Raw genomic sequence first — 23657 nt, 5'->3', positions numbered from 1 at the left:
CTTAGGAAGGTAGCCCAGGCGAGTCCGCAGCACAGCCCCGTCGGAATGGAAAATAAGGAGCGGGGAGAAACATGAGTGGGCGCTCAAATCCGGCACCCTACGGTCCGACACAATGGCTAGAAGAAAAACAGTTTTCCTTGTGAGCCAGCTCAAATCAGCCGTCTGTAACGGATCAAAGGGAGCCAAGTGGAGAGCTCTGAGAACCAGAGACAGGTACCAATGACCTACGCGAACATGGAGAACTCCCTGGAAAAAAGTTTGAACATCCGGGAGCAGTGCTATCTGCCTTTGGAAGAGAACAGACAAGGCCGAAACTTGGACCTTCAAGGAAGAGAGCCACAGGCCCAAATCCAGACCTGTCTGCAGAAAGCAACTGATGCGGGAAAGGTGGAAAGTCCTGGGGTTAAAACCCTAGTTGTATACCAAGAAAAATAGGTACGCCAAACCGGGTGATCGATACAAGCCGAAGAAGGCTTCCGAGCCTGGAGCATGGTCCAAACAACCCTCCTGAAGACAGAAGATCAAGCCGCAGAGGATGATGCAGTGGTTTGTCTATGGAGAGGCCCAGCAGATCTGCGTACCACATGCGCCTAGGCCAATCTGGCGCCATCAGTATCAATGAGCGTCCCTCCAGTTTGAACTTGCGGAGAACCCGCAAGCATCATTGAGATCGGAGGAAAAATGTAAATCAGAGGGAAGGTCCAAGGAACCACCAGGGCATCTACCAGAAGAGCTTCCAGATCCCTGGTGCAGAAGCAGTATCACGGTAGCGGATGATTGTGATGAGACACCACCATGTCTATGTCCAGCAGACCCCAATGGCGGACTAGTAGTAGTAGTTGGAAGACGTCTGGATGCAGAGCCCACTCGCCTGCATGAACGTCCTGACGACTTAGGAAGTACGCTTCCTAATTCTGATCTCCCGGGATTGAGACTGCTGTCAGCCAACAAAGAATTTGGCTGACTTCCTGCATGGCTCCTTGACGTCGAGTGCCACCCTGGTGGTTGATGTAAGCCACCTTGGAGATGCGGTGCTTGAAACAGAGTCCTGTACACGGCACAAAGTTCCGGGATGTTGATGGAAAGCTGGCTCTCCTAACGCATCCAATGACCCTGAAAAGGTCACCGCTCCCCCACCCCCAAAGACTTGCATCGGTGGTGAGTAAGACCAAGTCCTGGATCTAAAAGAGGATGTCCTTGTCCAGATGTGAGCGCTGGAGCCACCACAGTAGGGAGAGACATACCTTCTGGAGAAGAATAACAGTCTGTGCCTTGAGGTTCAGGTGAAACTTGATCCATCGCTTTAGAATGACCCGTTGAAGAGAGAGTGGCATTGACCGTACTCGAACATGTCAAACGTTGAGACCAAAGACCCCAGAATCTGCATGCACAAGTGTATGGACACCCGATGCTGGCTGAGAAAGGTGCGTATTCTGGCTTGTAAGGTCAATATCTTGTCCAGAGGGAGGAAGACTCTGAGCTCTGGAAGCCAACAAGGCTGCCAGGTGGAGCATCTCCTGAGACAGAGTTAGAGCGGATTTCTGCCAATTGATTATCCATCCCTGTGACTGTAGAAGCTCTACTGTCAAATGGATTTGATCCCTGAGAACTGTCATGGACTGGGCCAGAAGAAGCAAGTAGTCCAGGTAAGATAAGACTGACGCCCCTGTGGTGAAGATGTACCGCCATGACCTTCGTGAAGAGATGCGGGGCCATGGACAGACCAAAGGGTAACGCCTGAAACAGATAATGGCTGGTTTGTACTGCAAACCTGAGGAAATGTTGATAAATGGCTCTTCTAGGGATATGCAAATAGACATCCTGGATATCCAACGATGCCATAAAGTCACCCGATCCCAAAGCTAGAATGATGGACTAAAGTGACTCCATGCGGAATTTGAGAATCTAGAGAAACCTGTTCAGGTGCTTTAAATTGAGGATGGGTCGAAAGGAGCAGTCAAATTTCTGTACCAGAAACAGATTGGCATAAAAGCCTAACCCTCTCTGACGGGGGAACAAGAATAACGACCCCCTGAGGACAAGAGAAAGCAAATGGACTCATCGAGTGCTTCTGTCTTTTCTGGAAGTGTAGGAAGGCCAGTGGAAAAGAACCCTGAAGGCAGACGCTGAGTCGGCTATCCAGGTGCGCAACCAGAGCGCTCTTCTGGCTGCAATTGCCAAAGCCGATACCTCAGAAGTCAAAATACCTGAATCTATGGACGCTTCGGAGAAATAAGAAGCTGCCTCTCTAACATGCGCAACCAAGGACACCAGTCACCTCTGTGCATGCCCGAGGTGAGTACATCCTACAAAGAGTCTGCCCAGCAGCCGATTTTCTCGTCCAGCCCCTGCATTAGCATGGATGGCTAAAGCAGAGCACCCACAATAACATAAATGGATTTTATTAAATTTTCCAGCTTCCTATCCATAGGAACTTTAAGTGTTAGGGATAGGAAGGAGGAATAACCTAATAAGATGAGTAATATGGCCATCCACGGCAGGAGGAGACTCCCACTTAGCCCTATCCACTGCTGGGAGAGGGTGAAAGGTAGCAATGCACTTGGAAACTTGAAAACTCCTACTAGGGTGAGTCCACACCACTGCTAGAAGGTCTTCTAGCTGAGCTGAAAATGGAAATTCTGTAACAGTCTTCTTTTGCTTCTTAAAAACAGGTGCCTTGGATCTGGGGGCTGCTCCGATTCCTCCACTAGAAGAATAGACTTAAATGCTCTGATAAGAGCCTCTACATGTACAAGAGACATAGCCTCCTCTCTGATGGAAGACATCTCAACGTCAGAGGTAATGGAAGCACCGTCTGAAAACACTTCAGAGTCTGTTCCCTTCTGGTCTGCTGGTACTGGGATGACCACAACAGTCGTAATGTTTGATCAAGTCTCCAGGAAGGCCAACAAACCTCTGTATGGAGATGAAAGGATATACTATATCTCCAAACTATGATGCCTCTCACCCAGGAATCTGAAGGGGAACTGAACCTATGATCGTTGTAGAGAAGCAGGCAGGCTCCAAATACAGATTCCCCAGGTTGAACAAAGTGCCCATCATAGTGACTGTTTGGCAGAGCGAATGGAAGTATACAGTCTAACTGCCCACACATACTGTCCCACTCTGTCCTCCACGAGGGGCAGAGAAGACCAAAACTTTACCCTACACCTCAGATATATTGACTAGCAGAAAAAAAATTTTCCCGTCTTGGTCTGGCTAATGATCATAGCAGTTATGCACTAAAGACCTGTAATAAAAAAAGAGCAGTGACTTGTGATTTCTCATAGATTACGCATCCTACTCTCAAGCATTAAAACCAGAGGGTAAAAGATGCAAAACTACCTAGGCCAAAATTGTAAATACCTCCCAAACGTGTTTAACTAAGATTAGTTAAATAGAATTGGATTGCAAACGCTCAAGAAGCTGCAATGAGCTTTTTTTCCCACCACCTTGTTTACCCATGTGTGGAGGCTAAAGTAGGTCTAAAATAGACCCCAGCCACAACATATATCAACTTAACAACGGTCTTGAATTTCCTATCTGTTTTGAAAAAAAAAAAATCTGTTTTAAATTGAAATGAGTCATCAGCGGAGCCAAGTGCTTCAAAGGAAGACATTTGACGGATACCCTATAATCATGGACGACTTACCATCCAAGAGAGGGATAGTTGACAGAATCTGGTTTGTGCACACTCTGTGCTTCATTCAAGTAGTTGTGCTGGTGTTTCTCCTAAAATTTTAATCATTGAGATGGCTATTGCTTTGATCTTATGTCTTTTATGAGAGTGCATTATATTTTGATTATTACATTTATTCGCAATTAAAATAGTATCACACTAGATTCTAAGTAGTTTTTTGGGGTTAGATAACCCCTCATAAGTAAATATCTTATGAGGGGTTATTGAGCCCTCAAGTAAAATTTCCCTGGTCCTGGATTTATGTTGAAGGCGTTCAAGTCTAAATGATCTAATAAAGTAAGGGCACACTCATGAGAATTGTATCATCTGGTAAATCCATGGAATATAGAAGGAGCCAAAGTTACTTTTCCGCATCAAGTGCAAATAAGGGTGTTCTCAATCCGAATATATGTTGCTCAATTTCTGGTTCACTTGTTTATTTAGAAGTTGAAAATATCAGGACTGAATCACTAACATTCCTTGAGAAACGTACCATTCAAAACACTTTATAACTGTGTTCTTTGTGTAAAACCTTCTACTTATTGCTGTTATATACATGTTTAATAAAGAATGAGTGTTCTACCTTAGGTTTTGAATTTGAATGCAAATCAGTGTGATTAGATGTGCTTTATTTCTACCAACTTTTTAATTTTTATAATTTATTATCCCTGAGGTCAGTAATGCTATGCAGGTATTCACCTTGGGTAGGATTTCAAATTCACTCTAGTGAAAGGATAGATTCTGCAATTTGCATGACAGATGAAATCTGATTCTGCCTGTGCTTCACTAGAAAGTCTTCTAACAGCGGGAAAGGAAAGTAAATAAACAGTTTTTCCATCCTTTTAAACATCAAGGAGACAACGGTTCCTAACAATACGCTGTGAGGTTCTCTTTGCAATCTAAAGGGTCAATTCAATTCAAGCGAGGTGAATAAAGTCGGAAAGTGAGCAATTCAATTCACCCTGCAGTTTAGTCTGACTAAAACAACTTAAGTCAGGGAATCCCAGTTCTCACAACTTAACCTGGATATTTAGTCACGAGAACCGGCATTCTCCGACTAAAGTGCCGGCCAAGCAGCCTCGCGGCTGGCACTTTAATCAGATTTCTGCTCGCACTTGAGGAGGGTGCGAGAGTAAATACTTTAAGCGGCCCAGCAGCGCGCTGAATTGAATAGCTCCGGGAACTCCATCCAGTGCTATCAACCGCACGCCGAATTGAATCTGCCCCCTTCGTGAGTTCAGCATTAGACTATGACAGTGGTTCCCAAACTGTGTGCCGTGGCACCCTGGGGTACCTCAGGGTACTCGCAGGGGTGCCTCGGGTTGGTGGTCCGGCACCAAATAAAATATTATTTAGTCAGTGTGAGAGAGGCAAAATCAGTGCTAAAGATTGCCAATCAAAAAATATGTGGACAAAAAGAAGCGCATCCCTGTCACCCAGCACATACAGTGCATCCGGAAAGTATTCACAATGTTTCACTTTTTCCACATTTTGTTATGTTACAGTCTTATTGTAAAATGGAATAAATTCATTTTTGTCCTCAAAATTCTACACACAATACACCATAATGACAACGTGTAAAGTTTTTTGAGATTTCTGCAAATAAAAAAACCTCCATAGAAATCACATGTACATAAGTATTCACAGCCTTTGCTCAATACTTTGTTGATGCACCTTTGGCAGCAATTACAGCCTCAAGTCTTTTTGAATACGATGCCACAAGCTTGGCACATCTATCTTTGGGCAGTTTCGCCCATTTGTCTTTGCAGCACCTCTCAAGCTCCATCAGGTTGGATGGGAAGCGTCGGTGCACAGTCATTTTCAGATCTCTCCAGAAATGTTCAAATCGGATTCAAGTCTGGGCCACTCAAGGACATTCACAGAGTTGTCCTGAAGCCACTCCTTTGATATCTTGGCTGTGTGCTTACTGTGGTTGTCCTGCTGAAAGATGAACAGTCGCCCAAGTCTGAGGTCAAGAGCGCTCTGGAGCAGGTTTTCATCCAGGATGTCTCTGTACATTGCTGCATTAATCTTTCCCTCTTTCCTGACTAGTCTCCCAGTTCCTGCCGCTGAAAAACATCCCCACAGCATGATGCTGCCACCACCATACTTTACTGTAGGGATGGTATTGGCCTGGTTATGAGCGGTGCCTGGTTTCTTTCAAACATAACGCCTGGCATTGACATCAAAGAGTTAAATCTTTTGTTTCTCATGGTCTGAGAGTCCTTCAGGTGCATTTTGGCAAACTTCAGGTGGGCTGCCATGAGCTTTTTACTAAGAAGTGGCTTCGTTCTGGCCACTCTACCATTCAGGCCTGATTGGTGGACTGCTGCAGAGATGGTTGTCCTTCTGGAAGGTTCTCCCCTCTCCACTGAGGAATGCTGTAGCTCTGACAGAGTGACCATCAGGGTTCTTGGCCACCTCCCTGACTAGGGCCCTTCTCCCACGATCGCTCTGTTTAGACGGCTGGCCAACTCTAGGAAGAATCCTGGTGGTTCCGAACTTCTTCCATTTACGGATGATGGAGGCCACTGTGCTCATTGGAACCTTCAAAGTAGTAGATATTTTTCTGTACCCTTCTGCAGATTTGAGCCTTGAGACAATCTTGTCTCGGAGGTCTACAGACAATTCCTTGGACTTCATACATAACAAAATGTGGAAAAAGTGAAGAGCTGTGAATACTTTCCGGATGCACTGTAACTGATCCTAAGGGTGACATATAAGCACAATTTAATTCATTGCATTTTTTGGTGTGTTTCTCAATAAGAAGCTTTTGGCCCAGGGGTGCCGTGGGAAAGATGTTGATACTCTAGGGCGTCGTAGTCAATTTATATTTAAGCCTATCAGTGCACCAGACCAGGAAATGTTGCTTTTCCCTTCTCTCTCCCCCCTCCCTTCTTGTTAATATACATATAGATGCAACTTTCCAGATTTACCTGTAGAGTTAAACAGTCAACAGATAAAGATAAGACAAAAATTATAGCTGCAGTACACAAACACTGTAAAGTGATTCCAGCAAAGATATAATCCCAGAAAAAGTGAGGAGAAAGAACCCTAATTAGATACCTAAGTGGAGCAGGAGTTCTTAATGCCTGTAGCTGATTTTTGTGGGATATTCTCAGTGAGGAAAGGCTGACAGGACAATAAGTGTTAGGCTGTCTGGATTTAGTACTACCACCCAGTGGCGTAAATTCATCCGAGATGCCCGGAGGCAGGTTATAATTTGGTGCCCCCCCCCCGTCACAGCCGCTGACACTGTAATGTAGCAATTTGCATGCAGACAGGCAATAGATAGACGAAGGCAGCAGTTGATGGTCGGACATGGAGCTCTCCACTAGTATATGGTGGCTTCTCAGGTGCCAGGATGAGGTGCCATGTATTGGGCGGCCGTGACAGTACACTCCAGGTACATAGTTACAGCCCTAAGTGGAGTGAATATGTTGTGGACAATAGAGGAGGTGCCCCTTCAGTGCTGGTGCCCGGCGGCAGGCGCCTCCATTGTCTCCCATAGTTCTGCCCCTGCTACCACCCAGGGCGAAGCATTGAAAATGGCCACTGAACATGACCCCTATTGGTCAGTGCCTAGGGAGGGACAACCATCTAATGGGAGCTGACCGTAATTGTGAGGTTTTGTTCAATTCAATTACCTAAAGCCAGCCCTGAGATGTGAGATCCAGCGCATGAAGGCACAGTGCAGTGAGGGGATTCCCAGTGGTTCCTGCAAGTCATGGTCAGCTGTGATCAGACACACAAATGATGACATGCACTAATTTTCTTAATATTTGAAAGCCTGGAGAACACATCCATTTTTAAAATGGAGTATACACTATCTCTTCAATGCATTAGTTTTATGACCTAGAAAAATAATAAATGAAAAATACAAAATACCTGAACTTGAAACAACAGGCACAACCTGATGAAGTCCAGCATCACTAAAATGAGATTAAGAGAAAAAAAAAAAGTAATTTTTAATTCACATGCAAACCTAAGAACTTCAGAGCAACAATTGCAAATCATTTAAATTAAAATGCACCAAAACAAAAAAAGACCAGACCTTTTAATTTTTGGAATAATTTTATATTTAGTATAAAATAAAGTCCCTGGTAGGCATCTGTTTGTTTGTTTGGGCTAATCTCGAGAACCGAAGTAAAGTATATAATTCTTGAGATCTGTTTTATGATCTGATAGGATTTTGGGGACTTGTCTATAAGTATATCTTGCTGCCTTATTTGTGGCGCCCAGGTATAGTTCCATCTTTATACATTTCATAGTAATCTCGAGAACCACTGGATGGATTTTAATGCAGTTTTCACTATGCTATAAAGCATTTGTCAATGGAGGTTTAAGTGTATGAAACAGTAATGTATTACATATGGGAGCCGAGCAGGGATGATTTTAGTGAAGCAAGTCATTGATACATCTTTAACAGTTTAGGCAGTGTATCACAATGATGGACTTTATTTTATACCATATAGAGATTGATGTGTATTATCCGGTTTCTCCAGAAAAATTGATGTAAGCCCTGTGTACTAATACAGAATTTTTCCCTTTATTTTACCGTTCCTATTGTATTTTATGTGGAAAAATGATTCTCAAATTTCAAATGAGTCCAATTCCCGGCAAGAATATGCTTTGGTATGACAAAGCACAGGGACAGACACTTAACGTGGCTGGAGTTGATCCAAGTGGAGACTTTCACTTATGGACAACTCTACGTGGCTCTCTTGCGTGTTTTATCAAAACTAAATCTCTTCGTGTTAATGTTAGGAGGAAAAACGACTAAATGTCATCTACAAGGCAATCTTATAAAACCTTGGTCAAAAATTACTGTCGCCGTAAATTCAAAATTCTTACAAATGCGGTTTTACCAGAATTATAGTACTTAACTGTGGCCGGGTCCCAGTCCTGATGCTGGCTCCCGTTCCTATTTTACGTGGTTAATGGCAGCAACGGCACTGAAGGGGTTAACCCATGTGCTGCAGCGCCATATCTGACTATGTTACCAGCGCTGGGCGCCGTTTTAAAAGTGTACTTGGCGCTAGGCGCAGTGCGTTTTAAAAATTTATTTTAAAGTTGCTTGTTCTGCCATGGCCCGGAACCTCTGCCCTTTAACAGATTCCTTGAAGTATGTTTTGGAGGGAATTTTTTCATCCCAGAAATACCGGCAACTGGGCGTTGACCATTATTAGCTGAACTCAGGCACAGAGGAGTGACCACTCCCCACTGTCCATTAAGACACTTTTAAAGGTGAGCATGCCTTGGGCATGCAAAGTGCATGCACTTAATTTGATTGGGTAAAATCCACAGGGCGGACTTACCCCCTGTGGTAACGTGTATTGGAATAGGATATAAGAAGGCCTGCTATTCTGATTTGTGGGTATCTTTTTGAATATCAAGAAAAACTGTACTGCTGTGAACATCTGTATGCTGAACCCCCTAAGTCAATGTGAAGTCTTTTTGAAGACTATTTGAGCAATAAACATCTTAACTTTACTACGACTGCATCTGAAACCTGCGACAACAGAATTGCGCCAAAAGCTATTCCGTTCTCCGGCTGTTCTGGATTGAGCCCAGTGGCTCCAAGGTCAAACCCTTTGCCAGCTACCGTGCAGGGCCAGGTCCGTTGCGATGGATCAGTGAGTATCTGCCAACATCAATCAGGTGGTGTGGCCGCAGCTTGTATACGCATACACAGCAAAGGTGGCTCCAGGTGCTGGCTATAGGAGCCTGGGTGAAAATTAGAGGTTCCAAGTGCCGATGTAGGAGCTTGGTGGTGGCAGCGATGTTACACGCCCACGGCACAGTGGGTGGAGTCAGTAACTGGCAGTTACTTATGGTACGAGGGTATCCCTAATACCCCAAGATCCACTGGGATCAAAACAATCTGTGGCTGCTTGGCGGGAACAAGGTCATCTGGTCAAATTAACATTTTTACAAATAGCTATTGAAAACAATATGACAGGTTATGCTCAAAGCGAAGTCTCTCTAGCTTTATTTGCGATTGCACTGCATGTTAATAAACATGATACTTTTAGTATTTCAGTGTTACCTTGTTTAATTTTATCTCTGGGTTGGTTTTAAATAAAATACTGTGAACACTACAGTACGCTGCATTTTATTCCACGTTTCAAATAGTAGCTTTCCAATATTTTGGACTTGAACTGAATATTGAAACACTTTTTTGAAAAGATAAATATCTATCTGTATTGCTACCTCTCTAATAGTAGTAATCTTACATGGCTGCTTGTCGTTTGAGCCACTGTTGGCAGGCACTGCCATCTTGAATATACTGAAGAACTTCAGAAAGCATGGTTCGTTTCAATCGTTCCTCATCCCGAGACTTCTTTAAACGGTCATAGATCTTTGAACCTTGAGTAAACATGTAAACAGTATAGGGTCAAACACTTAAAAATAACATTTGTTTTGATGTAAAAGAAATAATAAAAAATACCGCAGAATAAAAATGTACAAAGTAAACCTACTTTCCTCTTCAATAATCCATGGCAGAATTAAAATGGGTACTTCTTTGTAAGTTAGGTTGAGACCAATAGATAAAGCACTGGATTGTATACAATGTGACTCCTCCTCTTGCACTGTGTCTGTCACAGTGGAAGCAAAGGTAGATCAGGTAGTGTTTGTTATTTGCTACAGTGCAGGAGCTTACTTTCTCATTTGTTCTAGTGGCACTCTGATGTTGCAAGCCGACGACAGAGCTAGCTACACAGAGAACACAAGTCTGCAATCTCCGGCAGATAGAATTCTAAAGTAAATTTTTACATTCCATGCTACAGGCATGAACACTGTGATCGATTATCTAGTAGAGGGCAATTTAATCCAAGAAAATGGTCTCATCAGGAAATAATCCAATCCTGCCCTCCTCCACCATATTTGAAAATGTATGTTTCCATAGCACAGGGAACACCAGACAATATCTACTAGAGGGACACATTTGACAGAGGGGACATCCTTTTATTTTATATGTGGGTGCCGCTGAATTAGTTATTTTTTGGTAATCACCAGCCAATTAAAACAGTACATAAAACAGGATGTAGTCAGCATTGCCGGCGGACAGAAACCAGACGGCTGCGATCTCAATGGTGAGTATTATGGTTAGGGCTAGGCACTAGAGGGCGTGTTAGGGTTAGGCTGCGGGAGGGGATGGTTAGGGCAAGCTGCAGGAGGAGACAGTTAGAGTTAGGCTACATTTAGGGTTAGGCTGCCGAAGGGGAAGGTTAGCTTTAGGCTGCGAGAGGAGTGGGTTGGGGGAAGGATTAGAATACTTATCTGCATGTGCCAGGAATTCCACCATGAGCATTGTCAGCCCCAAGGGTCGCATACTCAACCCCAGAAAGCTTTACATTTCTCACACAAGAAAAAAATCAAATGACCAAATCTCCCACCATCTTAAGTCAAATAAAAACAAACAGAGTTCCCATAATTTAAAATGGTACAGTAGCATTTCTAGTTTAAAATGGGCGACAATATTATTGTTAACCATTGCATGCCTTTAAAATCAATTCAGATGTGTTATGGAAACCTTCATATTGAATACTTCTTTTTGCTCTTCCAGAAAAGTGGATCAATGCTAAATCAAGAACACTGGTTTTTGAACATGGATTGGGAACGGGTCATAGCTCCTGCCCCCCTTTTTCAAACTACTGCTTTTACCCAGGTTATTCCCGGGTCGACCCCTTTCAGACTGCACCCGGGTCAGCCCTGCAAAATACTGAGCAATAAGAAATGGAATGCTTCTTTGGGCACACAAAGATGAAGTCATGAAAAGTGGGTGGTGACTGCTGATTGCATTGCATTAATCATGGCTGATGAGTTACTACTGGGTAGTCCAGAGTTCCTCAGTTGTTGCTGTTTTTTGCTGTGTTTCACACAGCAAATGAAAGCCTGATGCAGCTGCTTACACTGTGCTGCCTGGTACAGTGCTGTGTCAGGAAGAGAAGTGAGCAATATCTGACAGAGAAGGCTAATTATCGATGCCGGTATATGGCAGGAGGAGAGCCCTGATCTTGGGCAGCATTTCATCTATCCTAAAATGTACAAGTACGACATCTATCAATGTGGACAAGAGACCACAGACATGGAGAAGCTTTTATAGAGACAGTGGAAACTTTCAGCATGAGCAGTAGATAGCACACTTTAGGATGTTGTGTGGTACATTTAACTACCTGCTGGAACTTCTCACCCCAGCACCAACTACTGCAGAACCATTGAGCCAAGGAGGAGACTGGCGATTGTATTGTGGTGGTATGCAACCCCGAGAAAATACCGCACACTCTCCTGCTTATTTGGCGTTGGAACATCCATGGTTTGCGTTCTAGTCCATAAAGAGCTTGAAATCCTTTACCACCGCTTTATCTCCTTTCCGCAAGGTTAGCGTCTAAATTACACTACAAAAAGTTTCCTCCCACGTGGATATACCAGTGTGCTGGAGCCATAGATGGGACACACATTCCCCCTTATTGCCCCCAGAGACAACCCGGCGGATTACTATAACCGGAAAGGCTGGCTTTCTATTATCCTACAGGCTGTAGTGAACTACAAATATTGGCAAGCATAATGTTGTATTTTAATGTAAGATATATGCAGTGTCCATGAAATGTAATGCAAGACACAGTTAATACTTAAACTTTTCAGTTTCACTGATGTCTTCATCTGGTCATGCTCATGATTCCCGGGTACTAGCGAATTTGGACCTGTACCAGATTGCGGAGAACAAGTAAGATGGCTGGTTGTTCTATAGAGGTTAATATATATGGCTAATTTTGTGATGCTTTTCACAGCAACCTAATAGATTCAAGTATTAGATTGCAATTTGTGTACAGGGCCTGTCATGGTGTGTCCCATTTTTCCATAGTATTACTTGTAGTTGAAGAGTTTTGTTTGATCTAGGGGGCCTATGTATCAATAATGGAGGCACTGCTGCAATTATTAAGTATCCGTATCGCAGCCGATATTTTAATTTTTACTGTACAAAGGTGAACTCACAGTGACAGCGGTTGCGTTAACAGCTGTCCATTGTAGTTATATTCCCAGCATTTTGTGAGTTTGATACATAAGGATCAGATCGTAGTCTTCATTGATAATGGGGAATGTAATCTGCAGCCCTAATAAGCACTTTGGCAAAGATTTCTGTGAAATTTCTTGCATTGTGCTATTAGTACATAGCTACAATACATAAAATTATACAGAGACTGCCTTTTCTACATAATTATATGAAAAAAGCTAGATACATAGGAGCCCTAGTGTGTATATTGTGTTTGTCCATGTGGTAGGGGATATAGATTTTACGCTTCACTGGTGTTGTGACTGATGTCAGTGTCCAAAATATTCTCTGTACAGAGGTGCAGAATGTGTGTGCACTATAGAAAGAACTCAATGTTATAATTGAGCACAAAAATATTCTGCAGTGAATAATTTGTTTATACTTGTTAGGTAACATCTAATGCATGTTTTTTTTCCCTAAGTCTCTACTAGAAATATTTTATCCCTTCCATTTACTTTATTAAGGTTGCCACCACTGAACTCTCTCAAGCTACCATATGTCCTTCTTACAGTGGGGGTAATAAATCTGTACCCAATATTCAGGCTGTAGTAACTAGTGACTTGTACAGTGACAATAGTAGATTTGCATGTATTTATCCCCCTTTTTCATGCATCCATCGCGACACCTCTCGTTTCACAATATGTTAAATATTTCATGTCTTACTAGCATTGGGGATTATTTACTAAAAGCAATCTGCTTGATTTAGTCCAAAATAACCAAATGTCTGGTTGTAATGCAGAGCTAATTGGACTGGTTGAGAAGGGTTATTAGGCATTTGTAATTCTATCCCACCCCCACATTTAGGGTATGTTCTCATCAATCATATTTTATCCCTTAATCACAGGGAAACACTGGGGTATGGCAAGTGGTGTGAGGAGCCTGGCACTTTAAGAAACTGAAATAGTTTGTCAGGCTGCTGCATCTGACAACATTTTATACTATTTATATTTTTTCTAAAAAGCCCTGTGTGGCTCAATTAGACAAACCTCTGGGCAGTAGAACGGTAGCCCGTGCTACGGGGGTCTGTCTCCTCTAATTATCAAGTTAGGAGACTGACCACGGACCAGACGGCTGACGTAGCAGTTTCTGATGGAAAGCATTCTAATTAAAGATGGCGCTGACCCATCTGTGAGAGGTGTTAGACAAGTCATAGCTGCTGCTGGCACCTATCACTGTAGGGAGAAAGTCGCAGTGAAGTCATCTTAGGGAGGGCTGTCTTTACTTTCCTTGTTGTGGGAGAAGCTATGACCTGAACGCTCCCCAACATTTAAGGCACAATTTCCTGCTGGATCAGTCTGCTAGTTGCCCGCCTCAGACTCCTGACAGGATTCCCCTCGGATAAGACAGTCCTGTATACATTCAAATTGAGCAATTTTTCCTTGGTTCCTCTCTGCGCCATACATTAGGGGAAATTGTTTTTTGTTTTTTCTTTATTTATTTAAGATTATTGGTATTTGTATCATTCTCTCAAAAAAACGTTTTTTTGGGAATTTACCGTTAAATCCTTTTCTTTGACTTCCATGTGGGACACATTTAGTACTCAGGGGGTATAGGAGGTGGTTCAAGGAGCCTTGGGCACTTTAAAAAAAACTGCTGCAGCTCAGGCTCATCCCCCTCAATACCCAGCTTTGGCCAACGACAATGGCCTGTTGGAGACTGGCGTGTTTTTTTGCTGTGACTCATCCTTGTTTCAATATTTATTTTTTCAGTAGCCATGGGGAAACAAAAAAAAAAAAACAAACAAACACTGCAGTTCAGGCTACTCTTCTATATCCCCATTGGCCAACAGCAGCTCAGTTCTTAACTGGGCACTCTAAAGAAAAACAGGAACAGTAAAATTCAAACATCAAAACACAAAAGGAATAATTAACCAGAAGTGTGAGGGAGGGTGTCCATTGTCTCCCATAGAAATCAAAGAAAAGGATTTAACGGTAAATTTCAAAAATCTGGTTTTCATTTTCATTCCATGGGGAACACTGGAGAAATCTGGGGACGTCCCAAAGCTGTCCTCACGGGAGAAACATTCCTGAGCTATGCAAAGCACCCTACGTCCAAAGCTAGCAATCCTGGACACAAAAGTGTCTAATCAATAGAATTCAGTGAAGGTATGTACTGAAGACCAGGTAGCTAACACATAAAGCAGTTTAGTGGATGCCCTGTGTCTTACTGTCCGTGAAGCCCCCATGAACCAGAATGGTCTCTAATTCAATCAGGTACAGGTCTGCCTGCTGCAATATAGGCTCGATGGATTACAGCCGTAATCCATCGGGCAATGGTCTACTTATGGAAGTTGTAAATGACAAAAAGAATGCAATAGCTCCAAAAGTTCTTTTGTCCTCTGAATAGAACTTTGAAAAGCTCTCACAAAATCTAAGTTGCGTAGTAGTTCTGTGTTTGATTGAATTCCCTGTGATAATGCAGAAACTACTATTTCATGATTCATGTGAAAACGTGAAAGGACCTTAGGTTGGAATGACTGTTCTGTCTGCAGAACAGTATTATCCACATGGAAAACTAGGAAGGGAAAATACACTCAGCTCAGAAACCCTCCTGGCTGAATAGTTTGCTAAAAGGAAAACAGGGCCTGATTCAGAGCCGGCCCTCTGGTTTTTCAGAACGGCCTCCTGGCCGCTCGCATAGCTGTGGGTGACCACCCACAGCTATAGTGAGCAGCCATGATGATGTTCGCGATGGTCAAGACCATCGCGACCATCGGGCTTGCGACGAGACCCTTGTGGTAGGGTCTCGTTGCCGCAAGCCCAAGAGTGCTTTCAGCTCTAACAGAGCCGAAAGCACTCCCACTGACATCACTCGTGATGTCAGTGGGGCCGGCCCCAGACAGTAGGTGTTCCCATGAGAACGCCTCCATCTGGGCAGCCACGCTCCCGGCACCCCCACCAAAGGGGGCGTGCTGTCACTCAACATCGACAGCACTCCCCCTTTGGTACGAGACCCGGAGTGATGGTTTGCCCGTCGCTATCCGGGACTCGCGCATGCGCACGACGGAGCCGGCTCAGTCGTGCGCATGCACACTGGGCCACCATCGACCAGCTTGCGAGCGCATAGCGCTCACGAGCGGGTCTGAATCAGGCCCAGTCTTTGGTGATTGAAATTTTAGATCCACTGTTACTAATTAAAGGCCCCCATACACGGTGAGATTAGTAATCGTATCTGAAGTCACATACGATTTCCCTTGAATATTATTCCCTTCACATACAGGACGATTTGCATTTAAGATGCAACAATTCCACATAAGACCATACGATTTGATCTATCGTACACGATTTGAAATGGAGGCGAGGAGTGGCTAGGGATATCACAGATCCTACATCGGATCGCAGATGAGCAAAAGTACATACGATGTGTGTCACATCGTACACGATCGGTTGAGATATCTCTGCAAAACCATCTGATCTGCGATCCAACTAGACGACGGCGGGGACGCGCATCGGGGTCGCAGAACACACAAAATACACCTATTTTCACACGATTGGTCTGTCCAACCTGTCGTAACTGGCCATATCGTCTCAAAAATCGTTCCGTGTATGGGCACCTTTAGATTTAAGGACATGACAAGGTTTACTAATAAGTCAACTTTTTCCTGGGGAAGAAATACTTTATGGTATTTAGAGTAAACAAGTATGCAAACAAAGACCATCTTCTGGGATATGGCGAGATGACTTTGGATAGTTTACAACCCACCCGTGAGATTGAAGAACTTCTATTATGAGTGAAAAGCAGAAAGTCCACATTTACGAGAAGTCATCAACATAAGGAATAACTGACTCCTTTTGACCTTGGAATTTGGCCTTTTGTATTGCTAAAATCCTTGGTGCTGTGGATAGACCGAAGGATAGTGCCAGAAATTAGAAATCATAGGAGCGGACTATAAATTTTAGTAGGCTCTGATGAGCTTCCCAAATAGGGACAGAAGAAGGCGTCCTTTATAACTATTGATACTAACAACTCTCTCTCCTCGATACTACTTATGACAGCTCTTAATCATTCCAGCTTTAATCTGTCTGTGTAAATATAACAATATAGGGTTTTTAAGTTTAATATAGGGTATTAGTCTGGTTATTGGACTAGGAAAAGATTTGAATAATAAACCAAAACCTATCTGATCCTGAGGTACAGGGACTACTATATCAAAGATAAGAGGGTTAGTTTCACAGAGGTTTTTGTAGACAGTTTCAAGACTCTTGGGCCTAACTGCAGCAAAGGTGAAATGAGAGTCCAATTTGCTCATGAAAAGTACAGACAGCCAGGAAACATGAATGGTTTGGATGGAATCCTTTTGACCAGGAGCTGCGCCAGGATAGGGAAATGAAATCCTCAAATGTGAAAATCGAACTAAACCCCACAACATGACCCCAGGTACAGGGAGTTGGAACGAACTACTGTGAACTCAGGAAACTTTGCAGTGGAAACTCAGAATAATATATGTAGTACTGGGCCTTGAATCAGGAACTAGTTTGGAAACCAGAAATTACGAACTCAGAACTGCCAGATGACCACTGGATCATCTGACTAAATCCAAAATGGTCAAGTCCATATTGTCAGTCTTATGTTTACACCTGATGCTTTGGTGATGGGAAGAAGCAGGGAGAACATGATAAGTGGAGCTAAGCCTCCGATGTGTGACAGTAAGAATTGATTCCTTAGGTGTCCAACACTTTTGCTGGTTTACAAGACGACCAGTAGAAAAAAAAATCTTGGAGGATCTCTAAGATCCACAAGATATCCTCTGGTGAACATTCCTCTTGCCCACATGGCCAACATGGTGTTGAACCAACAGCAGCAGATCGGTTCCCACCGCAAGATCCCTTGAGTGGGAGGGAATGTCAACATGCTGAGGTTTTTTCCACAGGCTTAGGGGTCTGATGTCGGGAGACCCAAGATTGTTTACTTCTGGGTTTATTAGATTCAGTGAATTGGTTTCTAGCTGAGTGCTGGCTCCTAGATCTACCCTGGGGTGAAAGAAACAAAAAGGACAGATTGCAAACCTTTGGGGCGGATGATGGTAAAACACAGAATTTTGCTACTACTTTTCTCCAATTTCATCTAGGGGACACTAGACCATACGTTGCTCGAGGAGACCATAGTCGCTGGTACTTAGATTACTATAACTATAAGACAGTAGCTCCTCCCTTTTGCAACGCATGGTCTTCATTACAACTTCAAAAGTAGCCCTTAACCATGGGTGAACAAAATAGTGTAACTTACAAACCAGCAAGAAACAACAAAAAACTAAAAAATTAGCGTAAAAGGTGGTAACAGTGTCACCTCACAAACATACTCCATAGAACCTCAGAGTTGTTCTGCTAAATCCAGCAGATCCTCCTAGAAATATCAGTCTGAAGTCCAGTGAGAAGCTGGTCTGACCTAAGCTCCTTGTCTATAGCCACCCATTGTGTAGCCTGCATGGGCCAAATGGACACCCCTGCGCCCATAACAGTAGAGTAATCCTCCAGCTTCTTGTCTAACGGGTCCATAAATGATGCCGAACCTGGGACCAGAAGAGTGGTGGTCTTGGCTAAACACGCCACCAGAGCATCCACCTTAGGATACTGCTCCCAGTTAAGCATGTGATCAACAGGCAGCAGATTAAGTTAAGTAACCTTTTGGGGCATGGTGAATTTTTTATCTGGGCTTTCTAATCCTCCTAAATTAAATCAGAGATTTGAAAAGGACAGAAACGTTATCGGTCTCTTTCTCATGCTTAAAAAGGTCTGTACTCTTGACTGGAGAATCCCCATCCAAGCTGTCCAAAAACTGGCAGTCCGCTGTAATCAGATCCTCAGTCCCCTAACCAGATTGGGGCACCAAAATATCCTACAGATGAAAGTCACCCGTAAGCTCACCCTTCCACCAAAGGAATCAGGAGAGAAGGGAAGGGGGGAATGATGACATTTGTACAAGTACAGATAACATGGTTCCTCAAATAGTCTATTCAAGTATGAAGAGACCTTTACGAACCCAGAAGCCCAGCGCTTCATGGCATTAATCCAAGCAGGCTCCCCAACAGAGTAAGGGATAGACCCCACCAGCCCCTAGAGTCCTGCCCTTGTGCTGAGATGGTTCGTGCAGGAAGCGCCCTAGCCTTTTCCACCTGCTGGTGAGCCACCAGCTATGCCATGACCTGCCCAAATCCTGAAGCCACACTGGCTCCACCATGACAGGTATGGGGCTTCCTGTAAATGAGAAGTCACTGGGCCCCAAGTGACAGTCTGCACATAGGGTCCCCAACTGTCCCCAAGGCAATTTGACTATACATTGAGCTCAAGTAAAAATAATGGCCACTGCACCCACCAAAGACTTTGTGGACGTAGACTTTACTGCCATAATTAAGACAGTAAATAACCAGGGAGGCAGCTAGATTGCAAAATACACCACAAATCTAGCAAACAGCAATGTAACAAACAGAAGTAATATTACAGTGGTGTAAAAAAACAAAAATACATGGATCTAGCAAAATAGCCATGCAAAAACACAGCTGGAATGAAGAGAACACTGAAAAACAAACTGCACAACAAGACACAGACACTGTGGTACTTATCCTTTCAGAAAGATATCAAGAGAGACAAGAGCTGTAGAGGAGAGAAGCTAGGGTCCGGAGACGTGTCCTAAGAGGAAGGCTGCAACAGGAATGCAGAGGAATAGTGTCCTTCTTCCTGGAACTGCTCAGGCCTCCAGGGGAACTGCATGGTATAGCATGTTCCATGGCTGCCTAATATGTTCATAATCCTGAAAGGAAGGGAATAGCAGGGAAAACCACGCAAGATGGTCAGCGTGACCACTGCTACCTTCTAAAAAAGTAACAGCTACCTTCTAAAAAAGTAACAGCGCCAGCCACTCAGAATTCTAGGTAGTCTTCAGAATGGAGACCTGAGCAAGAGAAGCCAAAGGATTGAATAGAGTCCACTTCCCCGTCGGTAGCACTGCAATCCAACGACAGGGCTGACTTCAGAGCCACCGGATCTCCCAATTTGTGCTGTGGGTGCAGCACACATCACAGTCTATACTGAAAACATCATAAAGTTTACAAAGAAATAGCAAACATTAATCTAAAAGTACAGGGCTGCAGCGCAGTCTTAGTGAAAACAACCCAGCTTCCTTGGGCACTTAAAATACACTGAAGACCACAGGTTGCAGTAGGGAGCAGCTGTTTTAAAGTTATACTTGTCTATTTAAGCAACAGTTCCAACGTTCCCCTCAAGCGACCCATGGTTCACCGTCCCCCAGATAGGAAGAAAAAGAAAATACGTTTTTGCTACTATGGCCAATGCTATTATTTTCTTGAGGTTGGGTCTGAAAAGGACCTTCCCGCAAATGTAAACGAGTCTAAGGTCTTTTTTTATACTGAATCAGCCTGTAAGTAGTGGAGCCAAGATTTCCTAGAGCTTTGATAACAGAGGCCGCAATTCTGGCAGAAACTAAGCCTGAGTCAATGGCTGTTTCACCGAAATATGTGAAGGAGTCCCTAATATGGTGAAATAAAGTTAATAATTTGAATCTAGATTTCCCTGTGCGCAAGCCATCTTCTAAAAAACAAGCCCATCTTTCCACTGCCTTATTTACCCATGCTGATCCAAGCGAATGGCATTGAAAGCCCAACAGGTGAGATTCCGGCGAAGGAAGGTAAGTATCTTAACCCTTCCCTAACTCTCACTTGGTGGTGCCCAACCCCAAGTCCCCCCCGGGGGTGCCTATACTCAACCCCCTCTTCCCGCACCCCTGGTGCCCAACGCGGAACCCCCCCCCCTCTGCACCCCCCCTAACACTCACGGGTAAGTCCCCCCAGGATGTGCCTAAACCAAACCCTCCCCCCCCGCCGCGGCTCATACTTACCTGCCTCCGGTCTCTTACACTCGGGGTGCCGGCTGTCGGGATTCCAACGCCGATATCCTGATTCGTGCAGAGATAGCGGCGTCTGCATTTTGCCCATATATCGACCACCAGCATCTCCTCCACTGTGTTATTAACTACATCCCGCTCCAAGAGTGAGTAGGTTGAAGAAATGCACCAACTGCAGTGAAAATGGACTTTAAAATAGCGTCTATCTTTCTATCAGTCTATCCTTTAGTGCTGCATTGTGAAACAGAATGGTAGCCGTCTTAGAAAGGCAGGAAATTGTAGTGTCTACTGGAGAAGACTCCCACTCAGATCTGTCTTTAGTAGCAAGAGGAGAAAAAGCATTTAATCTTTTTGAAATCTGAAATTTCTTCATCGGCTCAGTGCACTTTTCTGTTAATAAGTTCTCTAATTGTAGAGAGGAGGGAAAAGTGACAATTTGCTTTTTTCTCTTAATAAGAGCTGTGTCAGGAGTTTTGGCCTGCTCGCTATCTGCAATATTAAGAACATTCTTGGACTGCATGTATTAATGCCTCAGCTCCAGTAGTGCTCATCGAGTCGTCCTCTGCTATAGAGGCTGGATCGATATCAGAGTCATAAGAAAAATAGTCCTCGCCATCAGACAATATGTCAGAAGCAGATTAATCTCAAAAATGTAAATCATCAAGGAGTTAGCGCTTCTGTGTCCTAGAAGTGGAAAGTGATTCTAACATATTATGTTGTGAAGACGACACGTTAACTAGACTTTCTATTGAATGGGATAAAACCATAAACTCAAATAGCATCATTGGTGGTAGGTGTTGGAAGGATCTGACCCGGATTGTCAGCCTCAGGTGAGGACAGGGCAACAGAAGGCTGAAGGGGAATGGACACAAGTCCCTTATTATCAGCAAGCTGCTTAGCAAGCTCTAACATGGCCTGGATAATAGAGTTAACCCAGGTCAGCTCTGCTAGGTTGCATGCAGCTGGTGTATGCACAGCCTGAACTCCCGCCTCCCAATAAAAAAATAAATATATAAATAAAATATTTTACAGCTACCTCATTTAAGACTGACATGCAGTCAATAATATTGCTTCTTCTTGTGGCCTAAGAATCTACACTTTACATAGAACAGTTTGAAAAAACAAAAATTTTCTTACTGTAAAATGTTTTGATTCCCGCATTTCTGTAGTCTTGTAATCGTTTGATTTCCCTGCGTAATTCAAATTCCACTGCCAGAAAAAAAGTATACAAATTAAGTATAGATTTAGAAAAATATTGGGGGACATATGTTATTAAATTTATTGGTTTCTTAATTAAGCTTCATTTAAACTACATGGTCCAAAATCAGGGTTGGCATACTTAACATACAGGAAATAGGAGGGAGAACCAAGCTCTTTATACACTAACCAGTGGTTCCCAAACCTTTTTGAATCATAGTGCCCTAGAGTATCAGCATTATTTTCACGGTACACCTAAGCCAAATGTTTGTTAATGAGAAATTCAGAAAAGAATGTAGTGAAGTAGTGAAGTGAAGTAAATTGAGCTTACCGGTCATCCTTAGGTTTAATTATGTAGTGGTAGACTGCGTTGCGTTTCTATTTGTCCACATATTTACATTACAGTGACTATAAAGAATTTGATTTGGTGCTGGATCACTAAACTGAGGCACCCCTGTAATTGTCCCGAGGCACCCCAGGGAGCCAGGCGCACAGTTTGGGAACCACTGCACTAAGCAATTAATAACTTTGAAATTAACAGATACAGGTCCAAAGCTGAGTGCATTTGGTGCACTTTTAAAGGGGATTTTTATATTTATTCAGCTTGTTAACTTTTGGTGTTACAGTATATGCTCATAAATAAATTACATATGTAAACTTTATTTAATTTTTGCTGGCCGTATTGGATTACAAAGTGGTCTCACTGACTGCAATAGTCCAATGTGCTTATACTTTCCAAACTGTTGCTGTTGGACAGATGGTATACAGAAATCTTGACATCGTAAAAAATAGGATTTCGGTACTTAACGATAAATCCTTTTCTCAGATTCCTGAGGGGACACTGGAGTATAGACAATGGGTAAAGATGGTGGTAGAGTAGAGCCTGGCACTTTAAATAATTTAGAAGTGTGACTGGCTCCTCCCCCTCTATACCCCATCAGCCCCAGTAAAGAAATGAGCCCGAGATGAGACGGAGGACAAACAGGAAGAAAGAGGGAAAGAGAATTCCCCAGAACGGTACAAGAACGACACAGCAGGAGTAACAGAGGAACCTACTGCAGGGAACACAGTCACACAACAGAAGAAAACAGACAAGACCGCAATAGAACATGATACAACCAAAAAACAAGAAGGCAGGGAAACAACGCTGGGTGGGCATCCAGAGTCCCCTGTGGAATCGGAGAAAAGGATATAATCGGTAGGTACCAAAATTCTATTTTCTCCTTCATCCAGTAGGGGACACTGGAGTATAGACAATGGGGACGTCCCAAAGCTAACTGCCCGACTGGGAGGCACTGAGAAACCCTACCAACCCTGGAATCATACCGAAACAGGAACAGCTAACAAACCGATGGCAGGCCAAGTCTTTAAACAAGAGCTGAGGACCAAAGCGTCAGCTAACCAAGGAGTGAAGACTAACTCCTCGCCTGGCAGCCTCAGAGAATCCCACCATAACCCAGCGTGAGCAGAATAGCTCGACAAAGCATCGTACAAAACAATGAAAAAGAGAAGCCCTGACTTTAGGGAGCAGAGAACACCAACAAAGATTTCGTTTACGAAGGGAATCAAAATGAGAACAAGCTCAAAAAAATCTAACCCTATCCGAAGACAGGGAAGATGCCACCGTAGCGGACAGAAGAAGCCAGAACCGAAGACAGGGAAGAAGCTGCTGCAGCTGACAATAGAAAACCAGCAACTGCCAGACATCAAAGAGTTATATAAACTCACAACTATTCCACTGTACAGAAAATTCTAGCAAAAGGCGAAGATGCATTCGACCTAAGAGAAAACAGAGTATATATTAAGGCAAGAGCCAACTACAGAAGAGGTATCCTGGATCACACTGAAGGTCCATGAAGTTGAGAA

The 23657-nt window shown here is 43.5% G+C and overlaps 1 protein-coding gene across 2 annotated transcripts in view; it reads right to left on the bottom strand.

Annotated features, from left to right (window-relative positions):
- TADA2A (transcriptional adaptor 2A) overlaps window positions 1–23657 on the bottom strand; it is a 142330-nt gene that overhangs the window by 10469 nt on the left and 108204 nt on the right. The window contains exons 11-13 of one of the 2 annotated variants that reach the window (XM_088455960.1): window positions 21732–21803; window positions 9916–10048; window positions 7568–7611 (exon numbers count right to left, since the gene is read on the bottom strand). In XM_088455960.1, the coding sequence (XP_088312086.1) occupies window positions 7568–7611; window positions 9916–10048; window positions 21732–21803 (249 nt within the window). The remainder of the gene's footprint in view (window positions 1–7567; window positions 7612–9915; window positions 10049–21731; window positions 21804–23657) is intronic. The other variant, XM_088455961.1, reaches the window with a different exon arrangement.

The sequence above is a fragment of the Taudactylus pleione genome, unplaced genomic scaffold (genome assembly GCF_031769625.1).
Source record: "Taudactylus pleione unplaced genomic scaffold, aTauple2 ptg000682l, whole genome shotgun sequence".
In the NCBI taxonomy this organism is placed as follows: domain Eukaryota; kingdom Metazoa; phylum Chordata; class Amphibia; order Anura; family Myobatrachidae; genus Taudactylus; species Taudactylus pleione.
This window is presented reverse-complemented; position numbering and strand designations above follow the sequence as displayed.